The following is a 22,211-nucleotide window of genomic DNA, read 5'->3' on the forward strand; positions in this document are numbered from 1 at the left end:
TCCACTTGAGATTTAACATCTACCAACATCAATAAATAAGTAACAGGAGGATGGCTGGAAAATCTGCTATAACGGTATAGAGTATATTACCATAAAATTAAATTAGCTTAAGGCGGATATTGATGAGGCTTGGTGAAATGGACAAGATGTAGCATCCAAGCTACCTACAATAATGAGTAATCAAAGATGGTAAATTGACTACGTGAGGAGTTGTCTTTGGTTCCTCAGTCTGATAGGTTTGACAAGCCAAGCAATTCAGCCTGGGAGCTGAAACTGAACACAAACTAGAGATCAGTGCAGTTTCCAATAGAATTTATGGAAATTTCTTAGACTACATTGTTATAAGGAAGTGGTAATAAATGAAAGAACTCTTAACGTACTGCAAGTAGATTTTTTAAATGAACTAGTTTACACATTTTGTGCTCACCTTATCAGTGGTAAGGGGGAAGCTGGCACATACATGATTTCAAACGTTCAAAGACAAAGTTGTCAAAAGCAAAAACATGCTACCTCAAAATATTGATAAATTACTCAAGTGAAGGAGCCATACAGTACTTTTGTGTTTTCCTGTGGGCCAGTACTTCTTACTCATTGGATCAACATCCTTAATATTGATAAGACAATAGGTTTAAGATATTGACCGCATCGTACCTTTAAGGGGGTGGATGTTGTCAAGCTGACCAAAGGAAAGGGAACAGTGCTCTACAGGGGGCGGGGGAGGGGAGAGGTCAGAAGCTGCTGCAAGAGTGGGAAATGGGTCAGTGTAGCCACGCTGACTCATCCCCTTGGACCGGAAGAGTTGAAAAGAGGCAAACCCGTGTGGAAGAAGCCCTTTTCCACAGAGCAGGTGAGGCAGCACTCCCCCTCTATCCCCCTTAGGTGGCAATATACCAGAACCTACTGTGGGCATTACTCTAGCCACCCCTTTTTAAGGGGGCTGGGGAGGAATTTTTCTCTCACCACCAGATTGGCCTTGAGGGGGGAGGTGGGGAGTGGTTCACCTGCCCAACAGCAGGTTCAGGGAGGGCTTTGCTGATGTGAGGCATGAAGGGAGTTAGGCTATATGTCACAACTTATTATATAAGCATGGAGTGAATGTTCAGTGCAGGTACTCCATAGGAAAGGTATACAATGAGTGGATAAATGCCTTGGTAAAGGACTTCAAAAGGAGGCGTTGGATAAAGGAACGGAATGGGGGGAGATTTGGGGCTCCTATGAATGGTTCGTCAGGGAGCCAACCCTCCTTCCTTATAGCCTACCTTAACTTTTGTATGGGGGAGGGGATGGTAAGATCCCAGCAATGGGTTGGCTGGGGGACCTGGATGGAAAAGAGGGGCGGCTGGCAGAAGCCCCTCAGGTACACTTTTATCTGCCAGTTTGTCCCAGATATCTAATAGTAGAGTTGAGGCCTCATTAAAACCATATCAAGTGTCTCCTGTCCTTCTTTCGGTATAGCTGGACAAAGAACTTTTCAGATCATCTGACGCATTGAGCAGTGAACCCATAACAAAACTTAAAAATATTAGCTTCTTTACATCAGCGCTCAACTGGAAGTACCAATAAAAAATACCCTAGCCATACATGTCTAAAATCCCACTCCTTCTAGGGAAGTGTTTGCTGGGAATAATTCAGTTTTAACCAGGTTGTACAACTCCATAAAACTGACCCTTATGGGCTCTCAGAGAGTCTAGACTCCAAAATGGTTATGAGAAATACTGTGCCCTACTTTTAACTACTCTAGCCACTAAGCACCCTCTTGGAAGCTACTACACCTTCAATATAACCTACTGGCATAGCATCCTGCAGAGAGATTACTAGAGTTGATAATATGCTAAACAGACTAAAACTCAATACATACTGAAGGCCAAAAAATATATAGCACTAATGCAACATCTTAAATTGAAAAAGGAAGGGGGAATTGCCTGGCTGTTTACAATAGATAAGGTTTCTCCCACAACACGTATTATGTAGTTAAGATATACATTAACAACAAATAATATAATTTTGGTTTACATACAAGTATAGAAATAAAAACAAATTACATTACTCACACGCTGTAGTGCCGCTATAATACTGGAGCTAAACACAGCTAAAATATCACCTGCTCTTTCCTCAGACAAAATTATACCCTCATGCCATCTCTTTGGATATGCAGCTGAAAGCGTGGTTGCCAAGGAAGACTGGCATTCAAACAGTTAACTAGCATATACATAAAAAAACCAGGGAAATGGGGTTTTGATAAGGAAAATGGACAAAGTACAGTTATCTCCTGGTTCTTGGCCAAGTAATCAGTACAGTAATTGAAGGTAATGATCAACTGAAGATAGTAAAGTCAGTCATTGCATGCCTATTTATTTTCAGTTTATTGCTAAAATGTAAGAAATCAATATGACGAGTCAGGAAAAAAAATGGTTACTGCTCAAACTTGGGTGGAGATATTGAAATAAGCACCATTCAGTGGATAATAAAGTTCTGTTTGTTTTATTTCCAATTTCCCTCTTTATTTCATAGTAGTTTGTACAGAAATTTTCAAGAAGGGAAATAAATATTACCTTGTCTGATTAATTTTTACTTAACATGTAAAATACTGTAATAAAGTAAATAAGAAAGCAGCAAGCCGAGGATAATTTTATTTTCTTCACTTATTTAATAAGAGAAGTAGGATACTTTTTGCATTAGCCAAAGAAAAAATGCTAGATCAAAGAAATGTACTCTGCGGTGAACACATGAAGCATCTGAGAAAACATAGGATATGCTTCATGTCTTGATAGCTTCCTATTGGTGTACTTCTACCCTTTTTCTCTGTTTTAGTTCTCGTGTTCTTTTTTAATGGTAAATTAAACTTACAAAATACACTATAATCCACAGTAGAGTATACTTACCCACCCACAAAGCAGAGGATATAAAACGCAAAGTAAAATATAGCAAAGGGTCCAAAAGTTACTAGAAAGAGCACAACACCAAGGCTTCCCCATCCCCATATGGAAAGACTGGTCTGAAATAAAAAACAGAACAGGAATAATTAATGTAATATTTGTACATTTTGGAGAATTTTTAGTAAATTAAATTTAACATATTTGTAATGTCTTAAAAGATACCATAATGATTGCCCATTTTGATTTAGTTTGAGTTTTCGTTTTATTTTACATAAAGAGAAGAGGTTCCAAAGTCTCAGAAAGGTTGTTTTTATCACTGAATATATTTGGGCTAACAATCCCATTTAAGCAACAATCAGATTGCACAATTCTTTCAGCTACTAATTCTCCCTTCCATGCAAAAATTAAATATTACACATCCTTCCCTCCTTTACATACTGTCACCCCTACTCTAGTTATGCATTTGTGCACTTCTCTTCCTTGGGTCCTCTTATTGTCATGTAACTTTCTACTTCTTCCTCCTCTGTTACAGTCTTTACACCTCTTTTGATGCATCTCAGACTTTCTGGAGAAGGGAAGTGTGATGGTTCTCTGGTAACCCAGGACTGTGAGTCACCCCCTGCTCCAGCAAGAGGAAGCCTTGGCCATGGTGGCTGGATATTAGCCACTCATGCTCTCGCCTCCAGGCTATGCCAGCTCTGTCTTCTTGCAGATTAAAAACAGGTGCACTCCAGTCCCTGAGTCTCTTTGGAATGTTCTTCTGTGATCTCCAGTCCAACACTGGCTACTCACAAATCCCAGATTCTCCTACCACAAAGGAGTAGTGTACACCAGTTTTTTCCTTAAATCACTGCTTCTGTAAAATCACACAGCACTTGTGAGCACTTATAATAAAACAAGAGTGGGTTTATTTAAGAAAGAATGGCGAGTTAATTGGAAACAAGAGAGTGCAGTGGAAACAAATGGTCATAATACAAAACCAAATAATAAAATGCAAACCTGGATCTACATTTATTAATAGCTAATTTTCCCATCTAATAAAGTGAGCCCTTCCCCCTCCCCCCCCCCGAGACACGCATAAAGTTCTATCTGTTGCAGAGCTGGCTGGCTTCACAGGAACCAGGATCCAAACTCATGAGAAAAAAACCCTTGTGACACCCTGGCACCCCAATAATCACCACTGTCATGTAATTAGGATATGTTTTGTACGAAGTATGCCTTGTGAGGTATCATTCTAAAAGTCTTGATCTGCTAGACAATAATATCTCACTGGATTGTATGTGCTATCATTGTATGTGAAGTTAGGCTGTGTATGTGTTACTGAAACATGTTGTGAGGTTGAAAAACACCCACAAGGAGCCTTTCAGGTACAACGCTAAAAAGGCCAAACAATGTTAATAGCTCATTGAGAAAATATACACAAGCACAAGGATTACCCCAGGAACTTTGTACAATAGAAACCTCTCAGAGATAGCACTACACAATGGGAACTTTGTCTGACCCAGGTCACAGCAAAAGAGCTTTCCAGTAACTGAGAAGAAGATATAAAAGAAGGACAATCACATCATGATGGCACCTCACTTTCCCTACAACACACCTGGAAACACTTGAGGGACAAAGACTGAACTGTGGGAAGTGATGGTCCCAAGCTAGAGGGATTTTTAGCCAGCGTATGAAAACCTGGGAAAGCCAAGGCAACTTGTGCCTAAAGAATCTGCCAGCCTGTTTACCACTCAAGGTGAGAATTTGCTAATTCATATCCTACCCATTTAGTGTGTTAAGATGAGTTTACGGTTTTATTTACTCTCTGTTATAATAAGGCTGCGAGTTTGTCATGGAGGTCACAGATTCTGTGACTTCCCGTGACCTCCGTGACTTCTGCAGCGGCCAGTGTGCCTGGTTCAGGGGCAGCTCAGGCAACCCCTGTGCCAGGCGCCCCAGCTGCTGCTGGGGCAGTCTCGGCCCAGCGTGCCCCTGCACTCCCTGCAGAGGAGTTTGGGTGTGGGAGGGGGTTGGGGCACGGCACAGTGGTGCTTACCTGGTGGCTCCCCAGAAGCGGCGACATCCTCCTTGCTCAGCTGCTAGGCAGATGCATGGCCAGGCAGCTCTACGTGCTGCCTCTACCCAGAGCGCTGGCTTTGAAGCTCCCATTGGCCTATGGAGCTCCCACTGCCAATGGGAGCTGCACGGGCAGTGCCTGAAGGCGGAGGCAGCATGCAGAGCTGCCTGGTCACGCCTCCGCCTATCAGCTCAGTGAGGGGAATGTCACCGCTTCCAGGAAGCCCCCCAGGTAAGTGCCACCCAGAGCCCACCTCACCCCATCCCTGAACCCCCTGCCCCCTCCCACACCATAACAATCATAACAATGATAGTTATGAATATCACAAGTTACGAGCTTTCTGTAGATACTTTATGGATACATATTTCGCAAAATATGTTTAGCTGAGTAAGTCTGTGAGGTCTGAGGTGCGAGTCTTTTGCCAAGGAGTCTGTGTCACAATAAGTATATGCTCAGGTCACACAATAACCATCTTTCCACTTGTGCACTACCTTCTATAGCCAATAAGTGCTGCTCCTTCATTTAGACAGAAGGAATTATACTAAACTAGAGACCAATACAAAAGGGCCCAGGATGAAGCCTCCCTGCCCGGAACAGGGAAGGAGGTACAGCAGGAGGTCTCTGTGGAGAAGTGGGGGTGCAGGGGGGAAGGAGAGACAGTTGGGGGTTTGGCACAACTCTGCATCACTGTTGCATGGTGACATGTGGAACTCTTATGTAGAGTCCTGCAAATCTGTTAATATCTGCAGCTAATCTAAGTGGATCGGATGTGGATACAAATTTTTGTATCCGCACAAGATTCTACAAACTGTACTACACTAGTCATGACTTTTTCAATGCTGCAACATTGGCCTATGAACACAGTTAAAGCATAGTTAAGTCCAGTCTACAGCGGAATATGGAAAGCATGCTTTAACCTGATCCCAAGCATGAAATAAATTAATACAGGCAAGAATTTAGAGGCCTTCCAAGAGTTCTGCAATACTGAAGGGTTCTCAAATTTTTTCTTGGTGTGGACTACATCTCAGCATGTGTGTAATTTACCACCTCTCCTACTAGTTATTAAATAACATCCCTGTGGGAATTCCAGCAATTGCTTATGTGGAAGAATAATATTAAGTATTTAATGTACTTGTCTTCTAATGTGGTTTGACAGTTGTAAAACAAAAGGAGATCCAGCACTATGTTATCAGCCAGCTCTCCTCGGAAAGTGATGAAAAGTCTACCTTTAATTCTTATTCTCTGAAAGGAGTGATTAGAATATTCAGAGCTTACACACTTTGGCTTCGACTTTATGCATGGAAGTCAAAAAGCTCACTTTCTAGAAAGGTATTTAGACCCTTAGGATAGTCAAAAGCCATATGACCCAAGGGAACAGATATAATAAAGTGGCCTCTGTGCCTTTCTGGGGGGAAAAATAAAACATTTTCACCTCTCAGATTGAGACACACCTACTCACCCAGAAATATATCGTATCATAAGATATGAAGAATTATGTGTGATTCTAAATCCTATTGGAATGTTAAAAGTGAAGTTCTGCTTTCCCATTGGTTAAAATTACTTGTTTCTTCCCAAGAGAGAGGCTAGTCCCCTAAATAAGTGCCCCAATATCCATAGTAAAATGCAGTCATTTGCAGAGGGGAGAGCAGGGGGAGCTCAAGAGTTGGAAGACATTTTTCCTTCTAACATCAGAGATTTTTAATCTATAAATATTAATTAAAACATTAATACAATTCAAAATCTAGTAGCTGAAAATTGAAACCGCTAGAGATTTTTTTTGGCTGTGAACTGCTTTGACCTTACTAAATGAAGTTATCCTTGTCACAGAAAACGACAAGCTATTTTATCGCTCATTCTCCCCTTGACTCTTCGGACCATACACACATCTTTTTATCATGAAAAATGAACAATTCCAGCTCCCAGTCAGATCAACTTGAAACATAACTTTTTTATGGTTATTAATCTACAGTTTCAAAACCACTGCTTTTTCCGATGTTTTCTAATGAAAAAACATTCTTCAATTCTTCTGCAGTTCTCACCTTGCAGCATGTCTTGTGTCAGGAGACTAGAATCTTTTACAAAAGCTTAAATTCTGCAGAAAATAACAAATACCAAAGATCTCTGCCACCCTAAAAGTTGGCATTTCTAGTGGCAAGCTCCTGTGTGCACCATAGCAAGGTGGACCAAAATTTTATATCACAGAAGCAGCAGTCTGGAAATTTTGCAACAGCTTCATTTAATTAAAAATAGAGGTTTGTTAATTTCTTCCTGTATTACTTTCACTTATACTAAATTCTCTTTTACACTGTCATCATATTTCAATACACCTCATATTTTTGCATGGAAGTTGCCACGTTTTGGAATTGGGGCCTTTGGCAGACTAACAGAGTTTAGGATTGTGGGATAAAAACACTGGCCAATATTCTCAACTTTAGTCACCTACAGACTTGAGCATTTGGTTGCCTCTTCTACTCATTATTTCTGTACAGATTATTCCTGTATATCTTCCTGTACATGTTTTCAGTGGTATCATCATCATATTTCACAAAAATATGACAGTTCAAATTTTGAAGAACAGAACAGTTCTGTGACAAGAAATAGATTTCCTGGCCACATAATACATAGGGCACTGATGCTAACTAATCATGGAATCTTCTTCTAGCCAAATCAGTTCAAGATGTAATTGTTTTCTCTTTGGGCAAAACATTATGGCCTAGCAGCAAAGTGATAAATAAATGTCTTAAAAATAAGAGCACAAAAACAAAAGTTTCCATTACACAATATGACAAAACAAGGGTCCTCCAATTCTAAGTACTCCTCAAGTTTACAGAAAAGGAAATTTATTCACTGTGCCCTCAAAAGCGTGCTAGGTGCCATAACTAGAAAACAGACATGGCCCCTACTCCAAATAGTTTACAGTCTAAGCAACAACAAGAGAGGGCAAGGAAAGACACGACAGATGGAAGTCAGGGTATATGGGGACCAAAATTTATAAATACAAAAATCACACTAGATTTTCTCTATAATTTTTGAAGTCATACAGAATGCTTATACTAAGGCTTTATTAAACGTGTATCGCAAGATCTAATCTTAGAAGTCTGAGGGAAAACTTCACATTGAGAAGATAAGAGATTTTCTCTATAATTATCAAATACACCTCCCTCAAAACTTTCTGGGTAGCCAGAACAGTGAACTTCTCTACCCCATACCATTTTTGGTAATTTAGCATACAGCTGCAAAGAGAGTCAAATCTCATTAGGCATTTTAATCAGCTTTCTTAAGACTAAAATTTAACTGACCCAATTGTATAGCTCTCTCACTACTTGGTACCACTGTATTAATTTAAGCTGAGATATTCACCCAAATTCTTCTATACTTTATGAAATGGTACATAATCCTATTGTTTTCTAGCTACTCAAAAAAGCTAATCTTTAGAAAGGTATTATTTAGGCTTCTTGATAATGGAATTCCCAAGAACAATTTTAGACAAAGTTTGCAGCAATTAAGACTCACAGCTACATCTTTTTTTTTTTTAATTTATACATTAGCTACTGAAATTTTAAAGAGTTAATGCAGGGGGTGGCCAACCTGTGGCTCCGGAGCCAAATGAGGCTCTTCAGAAGTTAATATGCGGCTCCGTCGATAGGCACCGACTCCGGGGCAGGGGCTACAGTCACCAACTTTCCAATGTGCCGGGGGGTGCTCACTGCTCAACCCCTGGCTCTGCCACAGGCCCTGCCCCCACTTCACCCCTTCCCACCCCCTCTCCTCAGCCTGTAGTGCCCTCGCTCCTCCCTACCCTCAACAGAGCCTCCTGCACACCACAAAACAGTTGATCGGGAGATGCGGGGAGGAAGGCAGGGGGTGCTGATCGGAGGGGCTGCAGGTGGGTGGGAGGCCCTGGGAGGGAGCTGCTGATGTATTACCGTGGCTCTTTGGCAATGTACATTGATAAATTCTGGCTCCTTCTCAGGTTCAGGTTGGCCACCCCAGAGTTAATGCAAGGAAAGTCCATAATTCTACTGGGCTAGCATAAGGAGTCACACTCCAGGAAAATTTACCACAAACACATAATACTAGCTTAGTAGAAAATGCTGTAAAACTATTTACTTTAGTGTAAGCAGCTAATAGTCCAATGTCAATATTTTCCAACTCACACTCAAATGCTGAAGATGGACATTTCTGCTAATGTTACTATAAATAATCAAAGTAATTTACAATTCTGCAGATTTTTTCAAATATTTCCAGTTCTACTATATTTAGTTTTAAAGAGAAAATTATTCATTCTAGAGGGACCTGTGAACGGATTCCCTGAGGAAAGGAGGGTATGCTTTGGTTGTTAGGTGGAGGCATTTCTTTAGGAGTCTTGGGGTACATCGATACTGCAAAAACCCTGCAGCAGCAAATCTCAGAGCCCGGGTAAACTGACTTGGGCTCATGATACAGGGCTAAAAATAACAGTGTAGACATTCCCATCAAGGCTGGAACCCAGGATTCCCCTCTCACCAGGTCTCAGAGCCTGGACTCTAGTCCAAATGGGAACATTTACACTGCTATTATTAGCTCCATAGCATTAGCCCAAGTCATTTGACCCAGGCTTTAAGACTCGCTGCTGTAGGGTGTGGTTTTGTTTTTTGGGGGGTTTTGTTTTGGGGGGGGGGTTGGTTTTGCGGTGTAGACATAACCTCAATTTCAATAAGAGAGAATTTTTGCTGTACCTTTTTTGTAGACCTGTATCTCCTATAGAAAGCTATTTAGACTCCAGCATATAATTTAGGCCTCAATCCCGCAAAAACTCAAACACACTTCATTTGAGCAGTTCAGTGGGATTACTCACTTGCTTACTAATAAGCACGCAAGTGAGGTTGTGGGATTGAAACCTAAATTATGAAAAAAATATGAAAAAAAGTCATGAAAAAAGTCATAGCTCAGCTACAGAAAGGGGGTTTCCATAAACATTATTTCTGCCACATAGCTCAAAGTTACACATAATTCTGTATTCTATAGTTTCTTCTTTTTCTGGGTCCCAATTTAAGAACATAGCATGATCCAGCTCTCCAGGGAAGGAAGATGGGTCAGTTTTGCAATTATAGATAAGTAATTCCTTTCTAAAGTACAGAAGACATACATATCCTGCCACTGGCTCCATCAGCAATTTGTAAGGGAGGGGAAACAATAAATTGTTTTTCCCCCTATTTCCCTCACCTCCACATAGTGAATAAGGTGCCAGGTTATAAGCTAAATAAGGGTAAAGTTGCTATAGACATGAGAAGGGACGGGCCAGGTTAATGGTTGCCATGGACAGGACTGATAGGACAGGGCTGTTTAGAGGCACTCCTTGATAGTTCAGCTCTGTCTCCTGGTCAGATTACTCCATGTTTCTTTTTCAAGGACAAGAATGCTGACTGGTACTACTTTCTCCTAGTATGAAACGAAGATGCTCACTGAGAAGTTAGTGGGTAGGGAGGGCTGTGCTTTTTACACTGGGTAGCCAGCCTAGGAGAAGGAAAGCATTTGATATACAGGTTCAAGTCTCATGAAACTGATTAAGTTGGGGTTGTGCCCACTTCCCTTTTTGAGAATAATAGCAGAGCTTGTTTATGGATTCCCTCTTGCCCATGAAAGGCTTGTATGGTTTGCATCCTGCCTGGGGTATCATTTAGGTGGGAAAAGATTCCAATTTCTGACTAGGAAGTTGTGGCCTTCTCTCTTGCTACCATGATTCATTCCTTTGTCTCCACACAACTGGATTGCTGCAATGCACTCTATTGGGAGCTACATCTTAAATTCATTTGGAAACTAAGACTGGGCTGGTGCATTCTCTACCATTTGTTAAGCAAGGTCTTTCACCATGAACTTGTTATTAAAAAGGGCACCGTAATTTGCATTGGCTGTCTGCAGGTTTCCAGGTGGAATTTAAGTTGATGGTTATGGCCTACGGTATAAAGCCCATAATGGCCTTGGGCACACCTTCTTAAGAGACTATCTTTTCCTGTGCCAGAATGACACAGTTAAACCAGCAGAGGTACGCAAGTCAGACTCCCTTAATATAAAGGGAAGAAGACGCTAGCATGATGGACCCATAAATTCAGAATCTGCTCCAAAACAGCCCATATTTGTTGATTTTCATAGCATAATGCAAAATACACCTTTTTACATAGTGTTTTGGGTAGGGAGTTTTGCAGTGTTGCTTAAGACAATATTTAGCAGATGTAATGTCTCAATTTTCCACTGCTAAGTTTAGTTATTGCTTTACACAGAGTTTGCTCCTGGATTCATCTTTAAGTTTTAAAAAATTTGGAAGGGCAATGGGCACCTAGGATAAAGTGCCTTTTTATTGTTTTGTTCTCATAAAAGCAGAATAAAATACTCACATTAAGACCTTGTTCCATACCACTGCAAAGTGGTAGACTTAATTTCTCAGAAACCTCCAAATAGCTAGATTGCAAAGAAGGATATTTCAAAAGCTTAGGGTCATTAAGGGAAATGCACCAACTTTTTTAAAAGGTACATTGTGAAAATTATATTCCTTGTATTAGAAGCTGAATATAAGAATTTCTGGATTTGCAGAATGATTCACGTTACAAGTTAGTAGTAAAAATCAGCAATTATGTTTAACATTTTTTTTTCTGCAACATGCTAGTTTTCCACATTTTTGAACTAGCAAGTTCAGAGGCATACGGAAGGTTGTTTTAAGATGTACATGTAAAAATAGAATTTTTTGTTACATTTTTAGAATGGCATAAATCCCATGACAGGAGTTTTTATTTTTCCATATCAGTGGGAGTAGGTAATTCTGAAACTGAAACACAAAAATGGCAGACAGTTACTGAATATTCTGCTACTATAAGAATATATTCTCTATTAAGTGAGAAGTGCACCTTGAAATGGAACTTTCCTCTCTTTAGATAGCTGCACAAAGATGAACACAAGGGGCATATAAAGCAGCGATTTTGAAACTGTGTTTTACAAGTTACATATTTTTAAATTACATAAATTCAGTTGGACCTGAAGTTTTGTAGGAAAGCCCTGCTTCCTTCAAGAGACCGACTCAGCAGCATCAGCTATTTGTTCCAGCTCTCAAATTCCACTAGTTCCAGATTCTGAGGGTAGAGACAGGCTTGCTTGGAAGGTGTGGAAAGAAAGGTAAGTGGATAGGGAGTCTGCCATATTCAAAATGAGCCAAGCAGTTAACAATGTTGCCACCTCACAAATAATGTGATTTTGGACCCTACTGCAACTGGTCTTGGGAAGACTGCAAAAGTTTCAGCCTTCACATTATTTCATGACACTCAGGTGGAACAGTTTCATACTTTTATATCCCGATCCCCACAGACAACTTTCACAGGAGCATAGATATATTAGCTATGTTGCCTAGCTACTAACACCACACACTACTCTTAGACCCAAGTAAAAAAGACCAAGAATCCTGACACCCAGAGTGTCAGGATCCTGACACGGGCAGTTGGGACCAAGAGTCAAAGCAGGGTGAAACCTAAGGCCAAGCGTAGCAGAAAAGTTTGTAGTCATGTTCCAACCTGGGATCAATACCAAGGATCAGAGTCCAAGTTAGAAACAGAGGTCCAAATCAAACTTAGGTCAGAGCCCAGAGTTCAAGAGCAGAAAGCAGGAATGGATATGGCAACTACAGGACACTTACGCTGTTGACTAGACTCTTCCTGGAACACCCTTTGGGTTTATATAGGGCGGGGAGCCAATCAGGAGCCATGAGGTTACTTACTGTCTGTCAGACCCCTTGAGGAGGAACTTCCCGTAGACTGTGTCCACAGCAGGTCGTGGGTAATGGAGCAAGAGTTGGCTACTGCTGCTAATGGATGGCAGAGTGGAGGTGTTTGTTGCAGGCTCGAGTTTGAGACTCACAATGCCTTACACCAGAGGTGGACAAACTATGGCCCGCAGGCTCCTCCTGCCCAGCCCCTGAGCTCCTGGCCCAGGAGGCTAGCCCCCGGCCCCTCCCCCACTGTTCCCCACTCCCCACAGCCTCAGCTCACTGCGCCACCAGCGCAATGCTCTGGGTGGCGGGGCCGTGATCTCCTGGGGCAGCGCAACTGCAGAGCCCGGCCTGGGTGGTCAAGGGGCGCGGGTCTGGATAGTGGTCAGGGCGGTCAGAGGGTGGCGAACAGGGGTTGAATGGGGGCAGGGGGCAGTCAGGGGCAAGGGCTCTGGGGGCAGTCAGGGGACAGGGAGAAGGGGAGGTTTGATGGGGCAGAGGTCAGGGGGGCAGTCAGGGAACTGGGGGGTTGGATGGGGCAGGAGATCGGGGGGGCGTAGGGGGGCGAGAAGCAGGGGGTGTTGGATAGAGGGCAGGGCCAGGCCATGCCTGGCTGTTTGGGGAGGCACAGCCTGCCCTCCATACAATTTTCAAAACCCAATGTGGCCCTCAGGCCAAAAAGTTTGCCCGCCCCTGCCTTACACAGAGTATACTGCTGTGTCACAAATACAGTTGAGTGAATAATTAATTTTTTGGTTTTGTAGCTGAACCAAAAAAAATCCAAAAAAGAATCCAGCTCATTTTGAACAGACTCTTGAACTTTTTTTTTTTTGACTGAAACTAAATGCATTTTTCAGTGTATTTACTATTTGCCAAAAAATTGTTGCAAACACATTTAACCCACTGGCAAAACATGTCTCCTTGTTAAGCTCTAGTCCACATAAAGACCAGTAGTATGCTTACTTCCACATCAGCTAAAAGAGTAACTGTTGGAAAGAGGTTTGTGCTGTGGATCTGACAGCTCGGTGTTCAAACTCTGCTGACCATCCACCACGTGGGAGTGGGAAAAATATACATATCATATAAAAAGTTAATGTAAAAACCCCACAGTAGTTGCTGGAATTATTTCATATTGCAAAATGTATTTAGTAATGAAATTGAATGTTGTGATACTACTCATATTACTGTTGTATTTTTACTATTTGTGTTTTAGTTAATTGGAGCTATCCTTTTAAGAATAGGGTGTGGCACTATTCTAGAGCATAACTGAGATGCAAAGCACTGTGAGAGACATTTTGCCTATGTCCAGAGAATGGAAGATTCTGCGTTTGTAAGCTCCAAGAAGTTCAGATTGTGATTTAATAAACTTGCTTTTCCAAACAGCAAGTCTCAAAGATGTAATGCTTATGAGGGACTGGATGCCTCTATGTATTACTAATGAGGATCCTGCAACAGGGACCAAAAATCACATTTTGTAATCGATAAATTTGTGACAGTTGACAAGACTAGCTGTCTCCTACATGTTGGGGGTGAGTAGAAGGAATTTTAAAAAAATAATCAAACCAAAAACATGATTTAAAGCCTTTTAAAAGCGTTTTGTGATTTTTGAGGGATCTGACTTTTTTTTTTAATCTTTTGTTGTTGGCAATACTGAGTTAAAGTTTCTTTTGCTACAATAAGTCAGTGGAGAGTGATGGGCATGAGGATTAGGAAGCAAGTAATGAACAAGCGATCAAGGATTGCAGGACAAATATAAGATTGAATCAAAGGTCAGGGGCTTGAGGGACAGGATGTGGGGGGAAAAGAAAAAAACTACACAAATCGTGGACTTATTTCAGTTATTTGCTTGTATGATGGCATCCCTTCCCCATCTGTTATATTTCTAAAACACCCAGCACATGTTTGGGCATTATAAAACAATTTTTTTAACACACAAAATGGCAGCTATCAAAATTTTGAAATATTACTAACGTCCATGTTTCTGTGACTGTTCCATACTCTTGCATTGCCAAAGGGAGAGTAGGCAACTAGGTGCCCATACAGCAGTTTGAGATGGCCATCTTCATACTAAAATAGGAAATGAGGAAGTGAAACTACTTACAAGGAAAGAACTGTCAGATGTACAGGGAAAGGGGAAAAGAAAATCCCTGATATTGTCATTTTAATAATATAGGCATTACTCATAATAAAGAGTAAAAATATATATATATCTTTCTGCCAGAAGCATGAATTTTGTTGACAGCATCTCTAAGTTGCTGTTTTTTTTAATAAAGGGAAACAAAAATCTAAAGGAAGTTGGCATAAAGACTCAGTTCCAGAATCATTTACCTGAACTACAAGACTTCAAGAATGGGTTACTCCCACAATATTACAGTTGTGGTAACCCAAGACTTGTCCTGCCACCAACAAGAAACAGACTGATTCACATAGATAGTTCTCCTTTCCGTGCAGTGGAGTTGTGAGAGAGTGCAGGAAGGACGTATCTACTCACTACAGAGTGGTGGCAGCAAGGGTGTTTCTTTGAAACACCTATATGACGTTCATTTATTTTGTATAATCAGCTCTATTATAATATTTAAATTAAATTCCATTTAGACAATAGTTTTATTTAGTGTAGTTTATGAGTAGCTACTATAGAGCAATTACAAAACTACTCAGTTTACACAAAGAATTATCAAATCAGTATATTAGTTTTTAAATAAGAAATACAGTGCTAAACTTTGCTTAATATATTTAGCATCACTGCTGGAGTGATAGAAAACTGTCAATGGATGGGTAAATTATAGCATATACAGTAGGTATCAGACATTGTATGATAACTAACCTATACACTTGAGTTTGGAATTAAATATTTAAACACATCTGCCTTTTAAGTTTTATTTTCCAGTTCTGAGGACAATTGAAATTTGTTCATGTATACATATATCTTTATATAATTAGGGTAGAGGTCATTTTAGTGATTAAGACAATTATTTTGGGATTCAAACTACGGTACTTCAGCTAGCATGACAACTAGAATCTGGAATGCTGTAGGTGGAACTAGAACTCTGATTCACACAGCATATAACTTTAATAAAAAACAGTGAGGCACAACAATCATAACACAAGAAATAAACTGCTGAAGTCTTTACACCTAGATGATTTAAGATCTTGCCAACAAAATGAAAATGATGTCAGGTGGAGCTTTGCAAAGTCACAGCTCTGCAATTTACTTATTCCCATCTTCCTAATAGCATAAAGAGAGTAGTCACTATGCTAATCTGTAGTAATATAACACAACTATCAAGATTTAACAGTTTGTCTTTTTAAAAGTCACTTCCGTGATCCATTCTCATCCTAAGAAGCTATAAGGCTATGAAAAATTACAGCAAGGCATGAACAATAACCCAATTCTCTCGTTACATTTTTCATATTGCAAAGGAAACTGGGGGGTGGGGTTGGGGGGAGGCCTGGTCTACACTGGGGGGTGGGGGGGGGGGGGGGGGGAGAGAATCAATCTAAGTTACTCAACTTCAGCTACGTGAATAACATAGCTGAAGTCGACATACTTAGATTGACTTACCGTAGTGTCTTCACCGCGGTGAGTCGACTGCTGCCACTCCCCCATTGACTCTGCCTGCGCCTCTCGCCGAGCTGGAGTACAGGAGTCAACAGGCGCGTGCTCAGGGATCGATTTATCGTGTCTAGACTAGACGTGATAAATCGATCCCTGCTGGATCGATCGCTGCCCGACGATCTGGCCAGTAGTGAAGACATACCCGAAGTGACATCAGGTAAAGGAGACACAATTAATTCCCTTTGATCTTTCAAGTTACAATCATTTTAGGTGTTACAACAGTAGGAAAAGTGTTTCAGATAGTAATGGCACGGATTTGACTGTGTCCCTTTAAACACTGATTTTTTCAGTAGAAGTATCAAGATTATAAAATAAATTAGACCCATCTATTTTCACAGATCCTTTTAAATCCATTATAATCTGACAAGAGACTAAAAGTAGTGAAATTGGGTTCTGTGTTTACTATCCTAATAGCTTTAGATGGCAAGCTCTTCAGGACAAAGAATGTCTCTTTTCTGTTCCGAAAGGATCTAACACATTGGTGGGTAGTATCAAAAATATTAAATAATTTCCATATCAATTTTATTAGCTTGTAGGAAAAAAAACTCCCTCCCCTCTTTTATTGTCAATTCTACCTAGGATCTAAGAGTCAAACTTTGTTCTGACACATACATCCTCCTCAGTAAGAGAAACTATGTAAAAATGGCACCTTTTCACTTAAAGCAACTATTCCTTGCATATGGAGGGTAAGTATTTTGATCCATATTAACTTTATTTTCTAATAAATAAGATATTTATTGATATTAGCACTGCAGAACCAACAGTATGGGAAAGAGATCTTGGATTTTGTTATGCCTTATATCAGCAGAATAGTTATTCATGTTCCAATTGAAAAAAATCTCTTGTCTGATCACAAACTGCACTATGTCCCTGATTCAGGAAAACATCCTTATTTACAAAAGAGCTTGAAGATATGCCAAATCCCACTGAAAACAATGGGATATAAGCATATGTTCAAAGTTAAGCACTTGCCCAAATGCTTCCCTGAATTTGAGCATAGAAGACCAACTCGTAACCCATTCAAAAATGGTATTTTCCAGTTTCATAGCACCGGTTGTTAAAAAACTAACCTAAATGTAAAAAGGTTGGATAAAAAAAACCTGACAATTTTTTTAAAAATCTTTTTTTTAATTCAAATTAAATTTTTGATTGTTATTTAAATTATGTTTTTCTTTTCAAATATAGATTCATTTAAAACGAAACCTGATTTTAGTACAAAATATGTTAAGGCTTAAACTTATTATAATCTCTTAAAACATTTACATAAAAAAATAAATATGCTGACTTCATGAGCCTCTATCAAAAACTGAATTAGAGAGGCTACTTTTCTAGATAAAGAAAGCCACCTAACTTTTGAAGTCAAGCTTTATAAATATGGCACAACAGGTCATGTATTGTATTAAGGACATGATCCTGTGGGAAATCCAGGGGCTGTGCTACTGATTCCATGACCTCCATGACTTCTGCAGGAGCCCTGTGCAGCTGGCCCAAGAGCCGCCTTAGAAGCTCGAGAAATCCCCTGGGTCAGTTACACTGGCTACTGCTGGGGCAGTCTCAGGATCCCCCCCAGCCCCCAGCAGCAGGAGTTTACGGGGATGGGGGGCTCAGGGCTTGGGCAACTACTTACCTGGGGGGGGGCACTCCTCTCCTTCAGCTCCCCTAGCTCCACCTGCTGCCTCTGCCAGCAGCCAAGCACCGCTTCCGCAGCTCCCACTGGCCGCAGTTCCCAGCCAATGGGAGCTGCAGAACTGGGGCTTCGGGCAGAGCAGAGGCAGCACATGGAGCTAGGGCCTCCGCTTCCCAGGAGCTAGGTATGGAGCCCGCCCCAGCACCCGTGGCGCGCCCCAAGTCTCCCCCCCCCCCCCCCATTTTAGTCATGGCTATTTTTAGTAAAAATAAATCATGGGCCTGTGAATTTTGTTTACTGCCAGTGACCTGACCATGACTTTTACTAAAAATACCTGTGACTAAATGTAGCCTTAGTCATGACAGACATCGGGGCCCAGTCTCTGACTCCAGGAGACACCATCATGTATCTCATCTGGGTAGTCTCATATTCCTACTTTACATCGTTTCCCTACCTGAGCTCTGATCATCCCAAATGATGAATATTTTTGATTCCACCCAGCATGGAAATGTAAACGCCAACTCATGGAAAAACACCGATCTGCCCTGTAACTATAAGCACTTGCTTCTGGACGGTTCTGGGCACTTAAGGAAATGGCCTTGCTTTGTCTCCTTGCAGAGATACAAACAAACAGAAACCCATTAATTTCTCAACTGCCTCCCCTCTCTGTCTCTAAACAAATAAAATACTGCAGTGCAAAAGGCATGAGAATTACACAAGCAGAAGTCTTGGATTGCTGTTAGCTTTTTTGTTTTTCTGGAGGTGAGGTTAGGTGGAGTTATATAATAAGGGAGAAAGAGCAGAGTGTGAAACCAGAAATGAGCAACACTGATGTCAAAGCAGGACACTGTAGGAAAACTGGCCTATTCTTCAGAGTCCAACCTTTAGTGTTGATTTCAACACCTGGGAACTGGTGGGAAAAAACTGCCATGGCTGCAGGTCATAAAAAAGATCCAATCTGGGATATTTTCAAGAAATTCATGTACCTCTGGGTAAAAAGGGAATGTGTGCCAAATTTAACCAGTGCAACAAAGAGATGCAAGCCTGGTTGTCAGAATGAAACAATATTATGAAAAATGCTCTTTAGAAGGCAATAACTTTGAAGATGATGATGACGACGACGTGTCTGAACAATCTGGATCAACTGGTTAGTAAACTTATTTTTACTATTATTGCTGGATTTCTGAAATTATTTTTTATTGCTTAATACACCGCTCCCTCAACATAACGTGAGCCGATAGAACACACATTCGGATATAACGCGGTAAAGCAGTGCTCCGGGGGAGCGGGGCTGCGCACTCCGGTGGATCAAAGCAAGTTCAATATAACGCGGTTTCACCTATAACGCAATAAGATTTTTTGGCTCCCGAGGACAGCGTTATATCGAGGTAGAGGTGTATAATCAAACATGCTAGGTGAAGACTTCCTGTTTAAAAATAAAGCGTTATTAGCTATTTATGAATTGTAACATTTTTTAAAAGTTTTTTTTTCCCCCAAGCTGTTTGGTATGTTGCTAAACATCAGGTTTAAAATAGATTTAGATAATCTTTATGATTTATTATTTTCCCTATAAAACTGAGTTTAGCAGTAAAAATTATAACAAACTGAACAAAAATTCAAGTTTCAAGCACTTAGCTTTGTCACACAAAATGCTGCAAATGTAGCAAAGATAAGAAGAAATCTAGAAGAAGATAACGAAGGGAACCTGAAACTAATAACAAACGGTTGCAGTGCTCATTTAGCCAAAGGATTAAGTACAACTCCAAAAATAAAGGGAAAATGTTGTTGAAATTGGAAAATACTTTAACAACCACTTTGCTTCAGCTTCACTGAAGAGAACAGGAAGAAACTAATTCTCCCAAAGATGTATAATGGAATTCAGTGGTTGACTGTTTTGAGCTGTTTATTAAAAAGTGGCCTATTCTGATGACAATTTGTGAAGAAATCATGACAAAATATATGAAACTGTCAAAGCCAAAGTAGTCAACATTGGATCAAGAAAAATGCAGAAGATATAGTGAATATACTAAAATCTATTTCCATATACTTGGACAAACTGCAGAAAGCTTGCTGCTACAGTATTTTTGATGAAATTTGGAAAGAACTTCAAGAGACATTCCAAGGAATACCCAACAATAAAGTTAAATTGAAGGTGGTAAAGAAGCAGGTGGATCAAGTACTATACTGCACCTTACTTTCATGCCAATATTCTCAACGCAAAGTACCAAGGTAGATGCTTAGCAGCTGAAGATGCTGCTGTTGCACATGAGCATCTAATAATCACCCTTCAACCATGCTAATTATAACAACTCTCAGGGCTGGAAATGAACCATTCAAGAGGAACATGTTTGCTGATGTTTTAAAAGAAAGTCATACCACCTAACTGGTGGAAGTCACTAGCTAAGCACCTGGAACCAGAGTTTGTTGAAGTACTAAACCAGCTTTTGAAAGCAGTAACCTCTTCTGTAGACACAAAAGGATTATTTTTTTCATTTGAACTAATTCACTCAATGTTGAGAAATCAACTGGGTGTTGAAAAAGCAGGAATACTTGTCTCTCCCTTCCAATCTGGGAATAAAAATGCAAAGGGAGGGGATGAGTTCTACTAGTTTTCAAAGACTGAAGGACAGCCTAAGTAACTTAGGTGACAGTCTCATTTTCAAAAGACTTTGGCAAGCAGGGACTTAAGCTCCAGTCACTTTAACGTAGGCATATTTTAAAGTTTTCCCAGGCTGACCTGAAATCAGTTTAATTCGCTGTCTACAGTTTTTCCCGCTGTTTAATAAATATTTAGTTATAAATGAGAAACACGTTTTGATCAGAAAATATATATATATATATATCCAAAACGTTTAAGGTTGTTTTGTTTAATAAAAATAAATTTTGCATGCTATTGTATGCATTTAATTCAATACCAGTTACCATCCTAATGTAGCTTGACACAAATCATGAGCAAAATTTAATCAATAAGTAAGCAATATATCATTCACCATTTTCTAACATACTAAAATGTACAATTAATATAAGTCTGAAAATATTAAACTATATAATTGCTTAAATAAATGTATATAGTTATAGTCGTACCCTCGTAGGGAGCAAAAAGATAACCAATATAGTGTAAAGGCTCTGTTTAGTTGTAAACCAATGTTACAGCCACTGAGAATGCACCTCTTTAACTGAAGTACAAATGGAAAAGTTTATTAAAATTGATTTAAATCAAGACTTTCCATTTGGTGATTTAAATCAGAACGATGAAAACAGGAAGAAAATAAGTAAAATTAATGGGGGTATAAAGAGAAAGTATTTTGAACCACACTAGCATGGGGAAAGTTTACCCACCTACTCAGCGTGGGATAACATAGTGATCCTTCCACCTCAAGGAAGAGTTCACATCAATGGAATAAACTTGTACTGTACCTGAACTAGGGTGACCAGATAGCAAGTGTGAAAAATTGGGACGGGGGTAGGGGGGTAATAGGAGCCAATATAAGAAAAAGACCCAAAAATCGGGACTGTCCCTATTAAATCGGGATATCTGGTCACCCTAACCTGAACTATCCTGTATTTGGCCTTTGGATAAACAGATTACATCTATTTCGGGTTCTGCACTGAAATAGAATTCCCAAAACATAAAACTCTCAAGTAAGTATAATACTAAGGCTATTTCTACATTTCCTACAACAAAAACACAAAAAAGCCACATTTGCCAACCTTAAGCTTTGTTCTGCTTAAAAAGCAACTATATGTTTGAAACGCTACTGCTTTCATGTTGCAATAATATTGCAATTCTGTATTAATTACTTAATAGTTTATTTCACCTATATTTTCTTAGTCAGTCCCGACAGTCTGAGCCACTTAAACTTCCTCCAGCTTCCAATATTCAATGCAGCACCAATTCATTAGGTCAGCCTTCGTTTACAAGAATCATTTCTAGTAGACCAGGGGTAGGCAACCTATGGCACGCGTGCTGAAGGCGGCACACGAGCTGATTTTCAGTGACACTCACACTGCACGGGTCCTGGCCACCGGTCCGGGGGGTTCTGCATTTTAATTTAATTTTAAATGAAGCTTCTTAAACATTTTAAAAACCTAATGTACTTTACATACAACAATAGTTTAGTTATATATTATAGACTTATAGAAAGAGACCTTCTAAAAACATTAATATGTATTACTGGCACATGAAACCTTAAATCAGAGTGAATAAATGAAGACTCGGCACACCACTTCTGAAAGGTTGCCGACCCCTGTAGTAGACTATTTGTATTCTACCAGGTTTAAAACTTGAGTGCTAAACTCAG

At 40.1% G+C, this 22,211-nt stretch overlaps 1 protein-coding gene across 34 annotated transcripts in view; it reads right to left on the reverse strand.

Annotated features, from left to right (window-relative positions):
* Positions 1-22,211, reverse strand: part of SNX13 (sorting nexin 13) — a 153,808-nt gene that overhangs the window by 107,409 nt on the left and 24,188 nt on the right. For 17 of the 34 annotated variants that reach the window (XM_065583221.1, XM_042856479.2, XM_042856462.2 and 14 more), the window contains exons 2-3: positions 14,639-14,734; positions 2,883-2,995 (exon numbers count right to left, since the gene is read on the reverse strand). The exons of 5 other annotated variants lie outside the window; for them this stretch is intronic. In XM_065583221.1, the coding sequence (XP_065439293.1) occupies positions 2,883-2,995; positions 14,639-14,734 (209 nt within the window). The remainder of the gene's footprint in view (positions 1-2,882; positions 2,996-14,638; positions 14,735-22,211) is intronic. 12 more of the 34 variants (XM_065583229.1, XM_065583232.1, XM_065583237.1 and 9 more) reach the window with 1 other exon arrangement.

The sequence above is a fragment of the Chrysemys picta genome, chromosome 2 (assembly GCF_011386835.1).
Source record: "Chrysemys picta bellii isolate R12L10 chromosome 2, ASM1138683v2, whole genome shotgun sequence".
NCBI classification, from domain to species: Eukaryota; Metazoa; Chordata; order Testudines; family Emydidae; genus Chrysemys; species Chrysemys picta.